At 40.2% G+C, this 19,140-nt stretch overlaps 1 protein-coding gene across 9 annotated transcripts in view; it reads left to right on the top strand.

Moving 5' to 3' along the window:
* HECTD4 (HECT domain E3 ubiquitin protein ligase 4) overlaps window positions 1-19,140 on the top strand; it is a 170,685-nt gene that overhangs the window by 93,610 nt on the left and 57,935 nt on the right. For 4 of the 9 annotated variants that reach the window (XM_044930094.2, XM_044930093.2, XM_044930099.2 and 1 more), the window contains 16 exons: window positions 53-181; window positions 2,127-2,251; window positions 3,780-3,933; window positions 4,699-4,799; window positions 6,530-6,728; window positions 8,798-8,944; window positions 10,056-10,160; window positions 11,291-11,454; window positions 12,071-12,304; window positions 13,726-13,918; window positions 14,170-14,274; window positions 14,776-14,864; window positions 15,249-15,424; window positions 17,257-17,392; window positions 17,487-17,628; window positions 17,880-18,046. In XM_044930094.2, the coding sequence (XP_044786029.2) occupies window positions 53-181; window positions 2,127-2,251; window positions 3,780-3,933; window positions 4,699-4,799; window positions 6,530-6,728; window positions 8,798-8,944; window positions 10,056-10,160; window positions 11,291-11,454; window positions 12,071-12,304; window positions 13,726-13,918; window positions 14,170-14,274; window positions 14,776-14,864; window positions 15,249-15,424; window positions 17,257-17,392; window positions 17,487-17,628; window positions 17,880-18,046 (2,366 nt within the window). The remainder of the gene's footprint in view (window positions 1-52; window positions 182-2,126; window positions 2,252-3,779; window positions 3,934-4,698; window positions 4,800-6,529; window positions 6,729-8,797; window positions 8,945-10,055; window positions 10,161-11,290; window positions 11,455-12,070; window positions 12,305-13,725; window positions 13,919-14,169; window positions 14,275-14,775; window positions 14,865-15,248; window positions 15,425-17,256; window positions 17,393-17,486; window positions 17,629-17,879; window positions 18,047-19,140) is intronic. The other 5 variants (XM_044930096.2, XM_044930095.2, XM_025267534.3 and 2 more) reach the window with 5 other exon arrangements.

Here is a 19,140-nt window from a genome sequence, read left to right as displayed (position 1 = left end):
GCCCTTCTTCAGTACAGTTTAGATCATTTAAATGCCCTTATTTGTATTAAAGGCCGCATCCTCCTGCCTGCGCTATCTGATGGCAGTTCAGAACCACCTTCTCAGTAACACTATTTTGATTAAGCCTGATGAGAATGATGACAGTGACAACTCCCTGCAGGGAGAGACATTGAAGGTACAGGTAAACACCAAGCTTTATTCTAACGGTGCTTTCTACCCAGTGTGTAAAAGCACAGCTTAACTGGCTAAATTTCTGTCTTTGATGATGTCAGAGTTCACCGTGTGGCCTATATTTTTGTGTGAGGTAATATTAGGTCACTCATCTCATAGATTTTTATGTCATTGCACGGTGGTTACCATATTTGTGACACTCCCATAGTGTGTCATCCATGAGCTCCTGTCTTTTTGTGGCTTTATTTTCATCTGTTTTTAAGAATTGGCACTTAACAAGTGATCTCATATGCACCTAAAAAGTTTAAGTATAAATATATGTATGTATATGTAATAAATATAGGTAAATGAATCTGGGAGCGTAACATTTTAAACAGTTTTGACATCTTGGCTGGTTTATTGTGTTCTCTTGATTCAGATAACTTTAAAAAGGTGATAATTTTCTCATACTCTTTATATTGAATAATTTCTGAACCTATAGTTCATTTCATTTTTGGTAATTATTTTTAAGTTAGCTTCTGTATAAACTGAATAATTTGTTCCCACATGACAATTTATAGCAATCTACAGAGTTTTTTTTTTTTAGTAGCCCTGGTTGTTATAATCTTGACAGGTGCTTGAGGCTGTTGTTTGCATTGTTCTTCAGAATTTCATCTTCGTGGGAGAATTAGAGAAATCCATAAGAACTTGATTTTTCTTTAAAATGTTGACTAAAACTCATTGAAAAGTTAACAAAGAAAGCTATAGCTAAAGATAAAAACCACTATAGTTTGCCCTTTTCTTACCCTTTTACACACACACACACAAACACACATATAAAAGGGTTCATACATCTGCTAGCTCATATTTATGGGTTTTATCTCATTATGTAATCAGTTTTTAAACAGGCAGAAATACATGAATTAATCATTTAAATTGATTACACTTAATTTGAAAGTGCTCTAATTTCCTAATCAGTATAAAGGGGCCAAAGCCTCTCCCTTGTGAGGCTGCTGTGAGGAATAGAGCCGAGGCCTGTGCAGTGCCTGGATGCGCTGCAGCCCACAAGTAGTCAGCAGATGAAGGCTGACAGGATCTCATGTAGTCAGTTCAGAATGCCTTTCTCTTAATGATCAAAATGTCTAAATAATACCCCCAAAAGACCCCAGAAAATTCCAACAACAAAAAACAGTGTTTTTATTTGAAAGGCTAAATGTTACAAATCCTGAACTCCTGGAAGGAAATACTCCTGGTAAAGGCAGAATAGGCTGTCTTGTCTAGGAATTCTGGGGAAAAAAAGGATACACATTTCACCTGAAGGGTTAGAGTGGTTGTATTTTTTTTCCTAATAGGAAATAACTGTCAACAAAACATTTCTATGATCTTAACTAATGTTTCTTAACATGTTATTCAGTACTCGTACTCCCACGAACTCTCTAATAGTTATTCTTAATGTTTAATAGCCTGTAACTGCCTGCTACTTTCATTGAATTTTTAAACTTGCCTGTTTTCAAGTGTAATGGTTTAAAACGTTAAGTAAAAAGGTCACTTGCACTGTTTCAGAATGTTGTGTTTTTGTCTCATTTTATTCACCGCCTCTCCATGCGCCTTTTGCTGTTGTGTTTTTCTCTTTAGCTATCCTCATCCTGCCCACGGCATTCTTCCACCTGGACAGTTTCTGGGCTGGTCACCGGGAGCTCTCCTGTGCTGGAGGGGACGGGAGAAACGCCTTTTCTCCCAGGGACTCAGTGTGCTCCCCGTGAAATACTGCGTATTTCTGTCAGCACTCCAGACCTTAGCCTCCCAATTCAGCTTGTTACTTGCCATCCTTAGCGGAACGTACTGCACTGGGCTTACTCTGAACACTTCATTATTTAATTTGGAAATGCATCATTAAATACATCATTTTGTGTTGTCATTGTGAGTGTATCGTCATCACAGAGCTTAAAAATAATTGTGTGATGTTTCCTACCTAGGAGTTAAAGGTCAGTATTTTGGCTCTTGCTACCCAAATCCTGACTGGATGTGATGAAGTGTTGGAAATGCTACAGCAGGTCACAACTGCCCTCATAAATAGTGACATACCTGACCGGGAGCAGAGGTGAGGACTTGGGTTGTGAACTGTGGCCTGCTGCCCTTCAGGAAGAATTTGCTTATGAAAGCGAAATCTTTTAAAACAGAACACCACATGCTCACTTAATTCTGAGGCGTTTTTGTGAGACCAGGTTGGAATGGCAAGTGTTTCAAAGCCAAACACAGTTGAAATCTTTAATGGTGCTTTTAGGGAGGAGTGGGCTGACAGCCATGATCTGAGGGCCGCAGGGTGTGGACACCATCCTCCCTGACACATGGGTCTTCTGCCTCCCTCATTCCCAAGTTGGCCTTTCCTTTCATTGCCTCACTCAGCACCGTGTGCACTTGGTTTCCTTATGGTGAGTATTCTAGAGAGGAGGAAGGGACTCAGTGACACAGATAAGTAACTGCTCCGCAAAAGACGACACTGACACAGTATCCCAAGAATTTACTGTAATTTTACTTCTCCAAATACAGGAGTGGTCTATTCAGAGGGTAAATCTCTCTTTCCCAGTACTAAAGCTCTTTCTCAGTCCTCCCCATTAAGATTTCTGCTATGGTTTCTTGTCAGAAATGAGTTACATCTTGTGTTTGTTGATTATTTCAGTGTTGAGATGCTGATCTGAAACAGTGCCCTGCAGTGTCTCTTTTCTCCAATAATGCTATCTGTCCCATGTCCCTGTTTCTTGCCCACTCCCAGAGGGCAGGTGGGCAGGCTAGAGCTGCCAACAGTATGATCCAGAAGGGCATTGCACTGGGGCTTGTTGGGACATGTCAGGTTCACTGTGGGCACATGGAGCAGATCTGCCTGGGGAGGACACACAGTCCGAGAGCTGGGGAGCTGTGAGGGATGTCTCTGGTTCCAACCCCAGCATCCTAAGTAGTTTAGAGAATTTACATAACCCACATGTTTCTTGGGGTGAGTCACATACCTTCTTTCTTTGAGCAGAGGATGAGTTATTAAGAATAGGATTTTAGGTAATCATTTCACAATATATACATACATCAAATCATTATATTGTACATCCTAAATTTATACAGTGATGTCAGTTATATGTCAGTAAAACACGGGGTGGGGGGAGAGCATGATTTTAAAGACAAATTAAAAATCTACTTGCCTCTGTCCCACATGGGAACCAGTTTCTTTAGGCAGCTGAGTCAGCGTTGTAGCCATTCCCTGTCTCCTTATCAGAGATTCAGTGCAACACTGCACCCTGCAGCCCCAGAGCCAAAGGAACTTGCAGGTGGTAACTAGAGTACCTGTTTGCATTTTAGAACCCATTTATAAAGTGCTTCAAAGGTGCTATGAAATGCACCATATAAACTTGGTAGGGCAAAAAAAATCACAGTTCAAAGGTAAAGTCTATTACTAGATTTCTGTTCTTTCCCTCTCCCTCGTGGGAGGTGGGACATTTGTAGACTGAATTGCTGAAACAATAAATGCTTGGCTAGTACCAGGAGATGCAGTTTAAGAGAATGTGTCAAAGAATAATGATAGTGGCTTCTTCTCATGCCTGAGAATTGATGAAGCTGTATGTTTTCTTGAACTTTTGTAGGTTAAAAGGCTTGGAACAAGTTACTAAGGCTACTATGCTTGGTCACCTTCTCCCAGTGTTACTCACTTCCCTGATGCATCCAAATTTACAAACTTTGACCATGGCCGATGCCCTGATGCCTCAGCTAGTGCAGCTGGTACTCTATACCAGTCAGGTATGGTCCTAAGATGTGCCAAAGTGAACTGCTCTTTGGGAGCAGAAAATGAAATAAAGGTGCAATGAAGCAAAACATGGTGTCATAAAAAGAAGTTGAAATAGTAAGGGAAAACAGTTTGTTTGACTAAATTACTTACTGCATTCATTTGACAAATATTAATTACCAGAGAACTGTAAAAATACTATCTATGGTGCGACTGAGATCCTTCCATTATATTTAGTCTCCTGAGCCCTTGCTGGATATTGGTAACGAATATAAATGATATGTTCCAGAGTTAAAATGATATTAAGTGGTCTAAGTAGCAAAGCATTTCTTAGTGAAAGAGAACAGACTGGGATTGTGAAAAGATGACTTAGGTGAGAATTCTAAGTTTGGCTCTAGTACCATCCAGATGGGTGTCCTTGATAGCTCAGTTAGTAAAGAATCCACCTGCAATGCAGGAGACACCGGTTTGATTCCTGGGTCGGGGAGATCTGCTAGAAAAGGGATAGGCTACCCACTCTAGTATTCTTGGGCTTCCCTTGTGGCTCAGCTGGTAAAGAATCTGCCTGCAATGCAGGAGACCTGGGTTCAATCCCTGGGTTGGGAAGATCCCCTGGAGAAGGGAAAGGCTACCCACTCCAGTATTCTGTCTTGGAGAATTCCATGGACTGTATAGACCATAGGGTTGCAAAGAGTCAGATACGACTGAGCAACTTTCACTTTCACCATCCAGATAACTGACACATAAGCACTTTAGGACATGATGCTTTTGTGTTTCAGACGGCTTTGCTGCTTAAAACCCAGTGTCCTGTTTTTGCTGAGGTGGGCTGTTCCCCATGCGGTGCATCAGACCAGAAGGGCAGGCTTTTGCCGGATGAGAGGTAAGGAGCACTGCTTCCTGCAGGAACCTCTGCCATGTTTTCCTCTGGTGAAAGCCTACTACTCCCTTTGTAGTACTCCCTTTGTGATTTTTTTAACTGGGAAAAGACAGAGACTTCAGGGTCAAACCTTTACAGATAATTAAGAGAATGGCTTTGGAGATTATAGGAATGGGTTAGAATAAATTTCCCTGCAGATCAAGAGATTAGTTCAAAACTGAAAAATTTTCATATACCAATGATAGAGATGTACAGCTTGACAGTTTCTTAAAAAGTAAAAATATATCTACCGTGTTATCCAGCTATTCCACTTCTAGGTATGTACACAAAAGAAAAGAAGGCACAGATTCTTACAGAGACTTGTATGTGAAGGTTCACACAACAGCTTTAGTTAGAATAGTCCAAAATAAGAAACAAGTCCAAATGTCCATCAGCAAGTTAAAGGGTAACACTGTGGTGTATCTGTGTAGTGGAATCCTACTCAGCAATAAAAATGAATACACTGATATTTTCAACAACACAGATGAGTCTTAGAATACTTAGGCTGAGTGAAAAAAGTCAGAGCCCCCGAGAAGTACAAACTATGATTCTACTTATATAAGATACAAAATACAGACTAATTTCCAGTGAAAGAAAATGAAGAAGTGACCACCAGGATTCCCATGAGGAAGGAGGAGACTTCAAAGGTATATACAGAAGGCTAAGCTTATCAAAATGTACACTTTAAATATGTGCTATTTATTGTATGTCAATTACATCTCACTAAAGCTATCTTTAAGAACATTGATCAGAAAGGAAGGACTTCCTGGTTTTTCTAGAGCAGCATGCTATCCAGTTGAGCTTTGTGTGGCAATAGAAGTCTGTATCTTTGTTCAGTGCTGTTGGCCATGGCCACCTGCTGTTATTGACCTCTTTCTGAGTGGCCAGTGTGGCCAATAAACTGAATTTTAATTGTGTTTCATTTAGATTCAATTTAAATGGCCACACTTGACAAAGTAACCCCCACATTGGATAGCGCAAAGCTGAAACAGAAGAAGAGAATTCCCCAACAGCTGAGTTTAGGGTATAGGAGTTTGTATTCCATGATACAAACTTGGGCTGTGAAGACCCTGAGAATTGAATTACAATAGAGAAGAGGACCTTCAAAGGCACTTTTCTTTAGTAAAAATTACAGTAAAAATAGTCATGTAGACTCATGGGATTTTTAACAGTTGGCATTTTAGTTATCAACAAGAGGAGACTGCAGGACCCTTCCTGTGCGATTTGGAAAATGGCCAGTCTTAAAGGCCCTTTACAGTATCTTTTTTCCCCTGAGGAATTTTAAATGAGAGTTGGCAAAGTGGTCTTCTTCTGGGTATGAATTCGGCTTCTCCCTTGAAAAAAAAAGGGAGGAGGGGGATGCAAATATATTGTCTAACAAAGAAAAAAGAACCTTAAATATAGGAGTTTAAAAAACATTTCTGGGGACTTACATGGTGGTCCAGTGGCTAAGACTCTGCACTTATACTGCAGGGTGGGCCTGGGTTTGATCCCTGGTTGGGGAACTAGATCCTGTATGCTACACAGTGCAGTGTGGCCAATAAACAAAAGGCTTTTTGCTTGTTTGTTTTTGTTACAGTGTTGTCATACTGCATATTGTAGAAAATTAAAGCAAAATTTCTTAACCTTTCATATTTTACTATGTATAACTTTTCCTTTCCTTGCTGTTAAGCTCCATTGCTTTCTGGTTTTAGAATGCTGGAAGAGAAGGAGGAGCCAGGGTTTCTCACTGGTTTAAAGATTCCTGCTCCATGGGCTGCTGGGAAGACTGTGGAAACAGTCCACCCTGTCAGAGACAACTATAAATTTAAAGAAACTGTCCACATCCCCGGAGCTCGCTGCCTGTACCTTAGATTTGATAGCAGATGCTCTTCGCAATATGACTATGACAAAGTAAGCAAGAACTGATTTAGTGTTGGTTTCACCTCTAATAAGCTGTTTTCTTTAGATGCTTCTTATTTTTCTTTGCTGCTGGTCACCATTCTTGACTTATTTCTGTCTGCAGAGATTTCTTAGGGAGAACTTTCTAAGATAATGACTTAAAGGGTAGTGACTGGCAGAGTCAGAGCCAGCACCTCTGCAGTCCAAGAGCAGTGTTTTAATGACATGTTGAAAGTGGACTTTTGTAAGCTTTCAAAAGTGTTGCATGCTGTTTACCTCTTGCCTTCCCTCTGTGCTTGGGATTCCTGTAGATGTGAGTGTCCATTCACTTCAAAAGGTCTCGCTGCCCAGTTCTTGGGGCTTCTCATGTATCTTTTGGGAGAAGGTGGCTTTTTATAGAAGGCCTTCAGATGTGCCTAGGACCTGGTTTATATTTATTTAAATTATTTGTTCTTCTTTGCCCTTACCTCAGAGCCCACACAGTTTGAGGAATTATAGTTTTTAACCTAGTGGCTTAACAATAGTAAGTAAAAGAAATCATTTTAGGGGTTGAAGTATTTTCCTTTGTCTCTAATTGTTGCATTGCAAACCATTCTGTTGAACTTATGTGGAAAGGCTAATAAAATTGTGACATGTAACATACAGGTACAACTGAAGGATTGTCTGATAGTGTTGTATGCACACAGGGTTTTTTTATGTGAATTGTTAACTATCTGTTGTCTTTTTCTGTGAACTGTATAAGGGCAAATGATCTTAAACGCCTTCAAGGGAGAGTTTTAGGTTAAAAATAGAGAACTTGTTAACTGTAAATACTGAGATGGTGAAACACATTACTGGGCAAATTATAGTATCCTCTTTCCCCCCTTATCTTCTAGGATAGTGACGATTCCCAGATGTCTAGAGGGGTTTAAGACTTGCCCCTCAAACTCACCTTAGCCGGAAGCAAGAGAATTTAGAAAATTCTTTAGTGGGTTTTTCAAAAAATATATCTCCTGGCATCAGTCTATCCCACTTCATAACTCCTGGCAGTAGCTACCCCTATTTCCTACATTCATTTAATAACTATTTAAAACAGAAATGGAAGATGTTACTGGTGTCATTTTGTTTCTCCTTTAAAAAAAATAATAACTTGCATCTTCTGATGTAAGCTAACCTCCACCTGCTGTAGACATTAGTGTTAAAATGGAGGCTCAGGGAGGCTTACTACATGGATAAAAGTTAACGCTTACTTTTCCAGTGGTCCCTGGCTGGTGTCCCCCAAAGGTGCAGAAGGGTAAGAAATCATAAAGTGATGAAGCATCTAGGGCTTAAAGTGCAGCTTTTAGATCTGAACTGAACTCAGCAGTGGTCAGAGTACATGTTACAAGACAGAATTTGGTATTTACAGAAGGCCAGAGCCTTCTTCCTATGAAAGTATTTGAATGCCAAATGACCTCTAAATGTTTTTCCTGCATGTTATTAATAGAAAGTTTGTTAACTGTGTATAAATGAATAGCTTTTATTGAAGAAAAATACTGATACATGAAAATTGACCCAAGAAGAAGCAGCCCCTTTTCTGACCCAAATTTTCTGTCATTTTCTTTTTATACCATTAAGCAACATTCTAGGAATACATGGCTTATTTTCAATTTGTTGCATCTTTTAAAATATTCACTAATTAAATTTTTTTGACTTTTGTTGTTGTGTTAGCTATAACCATCTTACCATCTGTATTTGCTCACTTTATTAATTTGGGGGAGGATTTAAGGGGCAAACTGTACCTGTCATTAATAGGCTATATCTCATTACTTAGAATTAAAACAGATTTTTTAAAAAATATGTACAGTAGCTGAGTATAACTTATTTTAATGTGAGGTCCCCAAGCCAATTAAATCGTGCTAATATTTGTTACTACTCTGAGGCTACCCTGTAAATACCAATGGCTGATTGCATCTAAACCAGTATCAGTTGTACCTAAAGAAAAAAAATCAGGAAAATATTAGTTATAATGACCCCAGTGCCTGGTTATAAATGTGTTTTTAAACAAACATTTTTTTGCAGCCTTTTTATTTGTAGATGTTGTTTTTGTTTTTCTTTTACAGTCTAACAGTATATTTTCTGTTTTGAAGTTGGTGATATACGCGGGGCCTAACACAAACAGTAGGAAGGTTGCTGAGTATGGAGGCAATACACTGGGATATGGCAGCCGTAGTGTCTTAGGAACTGGTTGGCCGAAAGACTTGGTGAAGGTATGGTATTCAGGCACATTCGCTTCCTAGAAAAGAAAATGACCTTGCATTCCTCATGGGCCCAAGTATTAACTGTAACTCTAGAGAAAATTTGCCATGGGGACTCTTACTGAGGTGGGGATCTTAGATAGGCCTTAAACTCACTAGAATGAGCTTCCTTTCTTTATAAGACATCAGACCCCTATCCACTCCAGAACTTGGATCTTTTCCATAGGTCGCCCCATGGGCTGAGGTTGTCACAGCATCTTTTCCCTGGCCATGGAAAGGACAGCTAGTTCTTCCTACTCACTTGTTCTCTAGACTGCCTTATGAGGGGCGTCCTAGAACCACAGAGCTGTTGCCTTTTTAAAATATGGAATCAGTGTTTTCAAATGAACTGGGGACTAGAGAGCAAAAACAATGATGCATTCTCAAACTGATGAGATTGGAGCCATGCTTTGTAATGTGGGCTTCAACTTGAAGTATGTCTATCTAGAATATAAATATGAATGGAAATGCCCACTGAGACCTGCAGACCTCTCCAGAGTCTGTTCCCATAGCTTTTATCTCAAATACATTAAATATCTGCTTTAATTCAGCCACAGGCAGCAAGTTACCTCCAGATGGGTAGCCCAGATGCAGCCAGATCCAGATTAGCACAAGACTGAATTATTTTCTGATTTCCTACATTTTGTCTCTTACTCACGTTGTTGGTTCTACAACACAGAGCATGGTCTTTCAGCACTCTCTGTGTGTTCTTAAAGATGTCTATTTGCCCACCTTATTGGCACAAGTGAGGTGGTAAAAGTGGAGAGGGGAAGGCAGAAAGCACAGAAACCTGGGGAATTTATTGAAGTTAGGCTCAAGATTTGATCTTTACTCTGGTCCCACTGTTGGGCAATTGTGGCCCATTTCACAGATGCCTCATTCCGAAAGCTCCCTGGTCAGGAGAGACAGCTGAAAGGTTGGTTTCCAGCTGAGAGGGGATGGAATTTGAATCAAAAAGCAAGTGAGGAAAGGAGTGAAATATTGCTGTGTGGTCCTTTTCGAAAGTAAATCTCTAAAATTCATTGCTCTCTTGCAAATTGTGTGTTTTGTTTTTAAAGTGCATTTTCCCCCCTTAAATTTTAAGGTGGAAGGAGATACAGTCACCTTCTCCTTTGAAATGAGAAGTGGCCGTGAACACAACACTCCCGATAAGGCTATGTGGGGCTTTGCTTGCACAGTTCGCGCTCAGGTATTTGAACCTAACCACTGCTGTGGGCAGAATGTACTTTTTCCTGTGTGCCTTGGTTACATACATCATATTTGCCTTGGAAACAGGGCAGAATATGAGCTACTGTTTCATCCATCTCTTCCATTTGGCTGTAGTAAAACCATTAACAGAAGTTATAGTTTTATGGAATAAAACTAGCTAAGACCTAAAATCAGTACAGCACCACAGAAAGAATCCCTTGTTAGGGGCCCATCTTCAAAGCCTGGAGACGCGGTCTGCTGCTAGCATCTCTCCAGAGGGTGAGGAAGACTCGAACACCTGATAGAAGTAAGCCCTTGGATTCTGGTTTTCAAAGTAGTAGGATTGGATTCTTTTTATTCAGTTCCCAAAGGCTCTTCTTGCCGGTCTAGATCTGTCTGTGCTTATTTACTCATGTTATACTCTGTATATAGCTTAAATCTACTCCTTCTAATAGTGCCAGTTACTTTCCTCCCAGGAATCTGTTTAAATAGATTCTTCTCCCACATGGAAAAAGAGAGGAAGAGAGAGGAGTAAGAGTTCTCCTAACCCCTCTAGTTGACTGATTTGTATAACACATTTTAGCACTGGGAGGTTGCTTAAGTTTAACCAAGTCAAGACTCTCTAGAGTGGGATTATCTTCTAGAATGTAAGCTCCATGAGGGCAGGCATCTTCATTTTGTTCTCTGCTTTCTCTCAGGCACCTAGCACAATGGCTGGTACACACTAGGCACTCAGTAAATGTATATTGAATGAATTCAGTGTAATCATTGACAGCATCTTCGTTCAAGCACAGGTTGGAGGTGACAAAACACAATAGTGATTTATACCTAGATAGGTACAGCAGAGAGGAAGCTATCCAAAAAATCTTGCATGTGTTTTGTGCTGTTTCTAATATGGAGTCTTATCGGCTCTTCTCTCTCCAGAATTGTGTTGAGACTTCACTCTGTGGTCATTCCAGTGCCACCATCTATCTCCTCATGGTGTTGGGTGCTGTCTCTGTGTCCCGTAGCAATGATACTTGATGCTGCTCTGTGAGCCCTCGTGGTTGGGGACAGTGCAGCGTGATGCAGCACAGGTGACGTGCTCCGCCGTGTAACTGACCAGTGCGGTTTGCCCTGTCTGCATTGTAGGAGTCTTCGGAGGATGTGTCAGGAGGCTTACCCTTTCTGGTAGACCTGGCTTTAGGTCTATCTGTGTTAGCTTGTTCCATGTTAAGAATCCTATACAACGGACCAGAAATTACCAAAGAAGAAGAAACCTGTCAGGAGCTGTTGCGGTCCAAACTTTTACAAAGGTAACAAAGGCTTCAAATCAGACTGGTTTTGCTCACAAAGGAAAGAGGACTTTATGTGAAAAACTTCTTTTAGTACATTTCTCAGCTGATTGGGCCTACTGCCTGCCAATCCTGTGGGTGGGTATCTCTGTGTCTAAGAAATAAGATGAAAATTACACCAAAGTGCCTTGTGGTCCTTTCTGTACTAAATGTGAAATTGCAGCCTTGAACTGTATAAGCTTTTCTCCAACCCAAATATTGTATAATTAAATTAAAGGATCCCCAAAAGGATGGGCAGATGGATAATAAAGCAGAGCAAAATGTTTATTCTAGAATCTCAGCTGTGTGTATTTGCGTATTAACCATATATTTCCTTCAACTTTTCTATGTATTTGAAAGTTTGCATAATAAAATGTTGGGGAGCAGGCAGAGTCCCAAAGATGGGGTTTCATTTAATGTTCATTTTTCTTAAGCCTCTGGAGGAGGTTTGATGAATAAATTCTTAGCACATAGTGTGATCCTTCATGTGCTTAATATACCTGTTACTTAAGTTACTTAATATATAAGTTACTTAATATATCTTAAGTAACTTTCCAGATAGAGGAGGAGGTGAAGAATCTCTTTTCTTTATGCTCAGGTGCCAGTGGCAGGTAGAGGCCAACGGTGTGATCTCCCCTGCCCTTACTCCAAGCCCATCTCCGCTGCCTCTGACCATTGAAGAAGACAGAGAGTTCACTTACCCATCTGATGTCCTCGTGCCTCCTGTTGGAAACTACTTTGACCTGCCCCGGATCAGGCTGCCTCCAGGAATCATGATAAAGCTCAGGGAAATATCTGGGCGTGCTAGACCACAGTTTAGACCAAGTATAAAGTATGTTGCTGTATAGCATTTTATTTTCCCAATGAAAAAATGTTTAAACAAGTGAAGGGGATGTATTTCTTTTTGTAGTCTAACAAATTAATCTTTCATTTATTTTTATTTTATTTTTGCCCTACCAACTGGCACACGGGATCTTTGTTCCCCAAGCAGGGATCAAACCTGTGCCCCCTGCATTAGAAGCATGGAGTCTTACCATTGTACCACTAGGGACATTCTTGAACCTTTAATTTTACATGTACTTAATGGAGAAGGCAATGACACCCGACTCCAGTACCCGCCTGGAAAATCCCATGGACGGAAGTTCCTGGTAGGCTGCAGTCCATGGGGTCGCTAAGAGTTGGACACGACTGAGCGACTTCCCTTTCACTTTTCCTTTCATGCATTGGAGAAGGAAATGGCAATCCACTCCAGTGTTCTTGCCCGGAGAATCCCAGGGACGGGGGAGCCTGGTGGGCTGCCATCTATGGGGTCGCACAGAGTCGGACACGACTGAAGCGACTTAGCAGCAGCAGCAGCAATGAATGTTAACCAGATATTGTGGGGAGTACCCCAGGTGGTATTCCTGGTCAACAGGCTTCAAAGTGTGGGCTCTCAGTCAACAACAGCATTAATATCACTTGAGAACTTGTTAGTTCTTAAGCACCATTTCACACCTACTAAATCAGAACCTCTGAAGGTGGGGCCCAAGTTTTCCATATGATTTTGATACAGGCTAACATTTGACAAGTTCTAGGTTTTTGTCAGGTGGTTTAACCTTGTACTTTAAGGAGTCATGGTAGTCATCATGGTTTCCATGGAGTCTAGAGGCATTTATTTATTTTCGATGCCCAGAGAGATGCTAATGGTCTTTAGAATGTGAGGTTTTACAGTGACAAATGTCTTTGTGGTATTCTTGCTCAAAGTCAAGTCTGTTTTGCAGGCCTGTTCTGCCTTCTGAGGCAAGATTGGCCATTTCAGAGAGAAAAATTTAAAGAATAGATGAAATTTAATGTGAAAAAATACAAAAGCACCATTGTTTTCAGCCTAACATCCATACGCCTAAAATACTATGAACCATAATACTGCATAAAATGAATTGGCAAATAAATGGTGCCAAAGATCTTTTATTAGCATTAGATCTATTCCAACTTTAATATAACTCCAGCTAAAAATTTTACAAATAGTAGAAAATCAAGTCTGTTTAATTTGGATTTTCAGCTTCATTGGCCAGTGTCAGTTTTACCTGTTATATATATTAAGTTATTGCCATCTTGTTATGAAAGCCATCATAATGTTCATGCCACTTCATTGTGCTAAAGATGGTGTGGTGAATATTTAACATACTTACAGTGACATTCTCCCATCTATAAAAATACAATGTTGGTACACTGAGAGCAAGGCATGTATCTGACTAGTTTCCCTTGTGATCACAGAGAAGTAATTCAGCCAGATGTGATGGAGGAAATGGTGGTATCATGTGTTATTAAGCACTTGAACTTAGTGGATGCACTGCAGTCCCTAATAAATTTCCAGTATCAAGAAGAACATGCTGAGGAATATGATTTACTGTGTAAAATCATGGGAGAGACATTTAAGAAACTCAATGCCATGGAGAGACAGCTGCAGGTAAGTAAAAGTTAAAAGCATTTAGATGTCTCTTATAACTGTTGGAAATGACGTCTTTCCTAAAAATTTAATGATGTTTAAAAAGTGATCTGAAAAAAAAAATACTGAATGACTATATTCTGTAACAGGAACTAACATAGTAGAAAAAGAAGTATCTGAATTTTAAAAAGTTATTGTGACTAAAATTTCTAAAGTCACTGATTCCTTATTTTGCATCTAGTTTCATGTTGTTTTATATTTTAATATGTCAGAGTGTTGCAGAATTGGAACAGAAATGGCAGAGTGAAGTTGATGATGCCATGCAGGGGAAACTGGAGAACAACATGCCTTTCTTCTATGATTACCATTTTAACGAGGTGAGCAAGTTGTATGACTCATTACTGGGCATTGCTGTTGTCATATTAAGTCGGCCAAAAAGTTTGCTCAGGTTTTTCTGTAACAATAAAAAAAAATGTCATTCTTAAAATGTTGCATACTTCAAAATGTACCTAATCTCTAAAAAAGGTAAATAAAGTTGATTAAATTAACATGTCAGTGATACAAAGAGTCAGTTACTCAAATTATTCAACTGATTAAACAGTTTTATAGAGCAGTTATTATCATTGCCAAATTCTGCTTTCAAGCCTTTTTTAAAAAAGACAGGAGTTACAAACAATAAAGAAATCCCTGGAAAGTAGTCAATGCCATTTTTAATCATTAAAATATCAAGTAGTAACTTATAAATGTGCTTCTGGTGTAGAAACATGGACCAAAGGTGGGTTTTTGTCCCGAAATTTTCTGTTTCTTGTAACACGTACAGTAAAATTCGGTTTTTGCAGATCCTGCATACCATCTTTTCTTGATTTTTCCTTCTTTAGAACAAAATGAAGGAACTAGAACTTTTGTGTTCAATGAAGGAAGTCTCCTTTGATGGAAATGATCTTGAAAACATGGTGCTATCTCTGAGGTTAGTGATGTTAGTAACTGTGTAAAGCTAATTTATCACCTTGATGCTCAAAATAAAATGCAAAGATTGCATCTCTTAACAGATATTTTTAAAAATATTATGCATTCACTAAATATTTTAGAGTTGAAACTTCTTTGGTATTTGGAAATTTTGATTTTAACCTTCAAGAGTTAGCATATAGGCATCTAAAACTGGGCAAGAGGAACTAAAACTGGCCGCAGTTAAAGCACTGCCTTCCTTGGATGGGGCAGGGAGAAGGCGGGCAATGTTTATCAGGTTACTTCCGTTTCATTTCTCCTCTGTCTTCTCATACCCTCTGTGATTAAACACTTTGGTTTTGGTAAACCAGAGGACGACTAAATGCACATCAGTCTTTCTTTATAGGGAGAAGTTCCTACAAGAAGTGAATTCTCTTATTCAGAAACCCTCGCACCCACTGGCTAAAACGAAGACGTTAGTGAAGAGTCTAATGAACCGAGCTGAGCTGTTGCTGCACGTCACCATTGCAGCCCAGTCTGGCCTCACGAGAAGCATCTCAGGGACCCCCGCGGAAACACCGGGTACTGCTGACAGCAAGCCCTGCAAGGCTCTCTGCACTAGTCTGTTCATAAAACATACACTAGCTATTTTAAAAAAAGAAAGAAAATAACTCTTGTGTACTTGTAGAAAGGAAAAAAAGGAAATTTCAATGTTATTTTGCATTTTACTTTTTCCAGCCAAGGAATAACTTTCCATTGAAGTCATGTGGTGCTTTGTGAGGCATCTGAGCATTGGGGGGTGCCTTGTCACCTGCCTTGTTTAGTTTTGGGGAGCATCTAAGGAGTGCAGTGACATATATTTTTATAATCCAGTGATCCTCACTTTTAGATTATAGATTATCATTTTCATAGTAACATATAATTAGTCAACTTTGTGAATTCTGTACTGCATCATATTTTCCTCTTAAAACTGAGTTTGCATTTCCTCTTTAGTAATTATGTGGAATCTTCTAGCATACATTTGCACTATTAATTTTTTTCCTGGTCACATTTTAATTGTTAGCCTGAGAATACATTTCTCAGGGAAATCAATGAGTCTTCTTACTTAAGTCAGATCCACAACACTGGGCAGATCCCATAATAGCAAGTGTTAATTCTCACTCAAGAGAATAAGTCATAAACATGTTCTTAAACGAAAGACTTCATGTTGTCTAGCCCCATTGCCCGATGGACACTATGGAACAAGTGAACTTTTCATCCCAGCCGACCACCTAGGGCTCTTCTCACTAGGGAGAGAAGTCTAGGATGACTCCTAGGTTTCTGATCTCAGTAATAGGGTCCCCCCCCTCCCCCCCGAGAACATCAGGGGAAGCTTTCCAGACATGAGATAATGATCACATACCAAGGTGATCTGCTGTGCCACATCTCTGGCAGTATTAGCCTGAGTTCATTAAAGGCCCTCCCAAAAGTTTCCCACTCAGTAAGGCTAGTGATGCTTTCCAGGAGGCTCTTGGCACCAGAGATGATGAACCAGTAGTTTCCTAAGAGATAATATCTTCAAAAATTATCATTTTTTTTAGATTGAAGCTATCTAAATGTTCTTAAGACAGATTCAAAATGACCTCAACTTTCTTAACATCTTTTTTCTTAGCTGATCAGCACATGCAGTTTTGTCTGCTTCCATTAAAGTATTTTTACAAAACACCTATTTCCTGGATAGGAGCCATATGTCTTATAGGAAGGGCCAGTCAGATTCTAGGAAAAGTGTAATATTTAGTCACACCAGCTATGATCAAAGCAGAGGTTTCACCAAATGGCAGTAAGTCAGCAAAGTAAATCCAGGATTAAAGGGGGATCAAAGGCCATCTCTGAAAAAAAATGATCTGCATTTATTTGAATTAAGATTATTTGCTTCCAGAGACTATTTTCTCTGTCCTCTCTTGATTTTTAGAATCCTTATATTAAAGTTAACAATGGGAATTCCTTGGCAGTCCCATGGTTAGTACTCCTAGCTTTCACTACTGATGACCCTGGTTTAATCCCTGGTTAGGGAACTAAGAGCCCACCAGCCACATGGCCCGGCCAAAATAAAAACATAAAGTTAACACTGTTAGTTTATGAAATTAAATGAATTTTTCAGGTTTTCTTTGGAAACCCAATTTAATAAAAGAATGTGGTTTTTCAAGCTGAAGTAATTTTTAACCTTGGTATTCGAGGTTTAAACCTCGGTTTTCAAATTTTTTAAAAATTGGCCTAAAAATCATCTGTGCATTGTGCTGGCTGGTTTGGGGGCCAATTTCCTGGAAAACGAAGGCACTCTTAGTCTGGTGGTTCTTGTTGGTTTTTGCTGTCGCTGTGTCATTCTTACAAATAGGATAGCAGATACGTCAACCTTCTTCTTCCTTCTGCTCCAGCTTGTAAATCAGCCTCCGAAACAAAGGTGATCTCTCATGCTGTGCGTCAGCCTGTTTTCCTTCGCAGCATGTCGGCTCCCTCTGACCTGGAAATGATCGGCAATGAAGATTTGGAATTTACTAGAGCAAATCAGAGGTAAATAGCTGAGGGCCAAGGTCGGATCCCCCACATGCTGCCACGCACGTTCACCACAGCACACTCCCTGAACGGGTCTCTTGTTTGGCCATAGGCGGCGTCACGTGACCAGCCACCGCAGCAGCTCCTTCACACTCCTGCAGTCATTGGCCATAGAGGACAGCAGGGACAAGCCCACCTACAGTGTCCTGCTGGGGCAGCTGTTTGCTTTCATCGGCACCAACCCTGACCAAGCTGTACGCCCATGTTTTTTGTTTGTTGGTTTTGTAATATTTATTTGTTTGAGTGTGCTGGGTCTTAGTTGTGGCATGCGGGATCTAGTTCCCCGACCAGGAATTGAGCCCAGGTCCCCTACATTGTGACCTGGGAGCTCCAGCCACTGGACCACTGGGGATGTCCCTGTACATCATGTTTTGCTAAGTAGCTGAGTAGCGTGAGAGGTGCTGTGACCGCAGCAGTCAGGTGTACTTCCTTCTCACATGTTCAGGTGTCCAGCAGCAGCTTTCTTCTGGCCGCACAGACGAGATGGCGGCGGGGAAACACCCGCAAGCAGGCGTTGGTGCACATGCGGGAGCTGCTGACGGCTGCCGTGCGAGTCGGGGGAGTGACACACCTTGTGGGTCCAGTGACAATGGTCCTGCAGGGAGGACCCAGGTCAGTTGTTTCTGTTAGTTTATCCCGTCCTGTCTGGAATGGGCAAAGGACATTCCAGAGATTCCTCTTGGGGCCAAATGTTAGATCATGGTGTTTGCTAGTGTTTTCCCGTAAAATAATATATTTTTCTAAAAATGGTACAGGATAGAATTAAAAAATTCACCACGTGTAACAAAAAGTAAATTCTCCTGACCTTCCTTTTCTAAATTCCACTATTATAGTTGTTTCATCAACTATACACACATAAATAGCTATTTCATTGTCCTTGTATGCTTAAGTGTTTGTGTGTGATTTTTTTTTTAAACTCAGTTCAGGTTATATTTCACGTGCCTTATTGTAATCAGTTGTTTTCCTCAGTGAATTTTGGACATCTGTATCTTTTCATGTTAATATGTATAGCTCTGCTTTATAGCTTTTAAGACCTTTTACAGAGCTCTATTGTATGCTATATTTATTTAACTCCTCAGCTGCTGATGAACACATGGGTTCATTCATTCTCTCTTTCACTCTCTCTCTTTTCTTTTATCCCTCCTTTCTTCTTCCTGTTTTGTTTTGCTTTTCTATTAACAGTAGTGCTGCAGTCAGCAACCTTATATACCTATATTTTTGTATACTTTGGTGCTTATTTTTATTGGGTCAAATTTCTAATAACATAATTGTAGATATTAACTTTGAGGAAGGGTTTATAACTTATTTGTGAGGAGTTTTTCTATACTAATGCCCGACTGGGCTTCAAAGATACTTAGATAGAAATAGAAAAGGCGTTCTCTGCGAAGACTGGACTACAACTGCTGGAGGCTGCTTGTGCATCCTGACAGCTCTCAGGAACTCTGGCCAAGAAGCAGAAGCAATAGCTGGAGGGAAACATGAACTAAGAGCTAACATGACTGTCTTGAGAAATTTCTGTGTCGATCAGGAGAAGCCAGGTTATTTTTTGGAAACAAACAACTCCCAAAATCCCAGTAGCTTAAAAAACTAAATTTTAGTTTTTGCTCATGTCCCTCACAAGTCTATCTTGGCTCGTGGTAATTACAGAGAGCTTGGGACAGAGGAGGGGACAACCATCTTGGAAAGCTGTCAGGCCCCTCGTCAGA

The sequence above is a fragment of the Bubalus bubalis genome, chromosome 17, assembly GCF_019923935.1.
Source record: "Bubalus bubalis isolate 160015118507 breed Murrah chromosome 17, NDDB_SH_1, whole genome shotgun sequence".
In the NCBI taxonomy this organism is placed as follows: Eukaryota; Metazoa; Chordata; class Mammalia; order Artiodactyla; family Bovidae; genus Bubalus; species Bubalus bubalis.
Note: the sequence above shows the minus strand (reverse complement) of the source record. Positions and strands in the feature narration are given on the sequence as shown.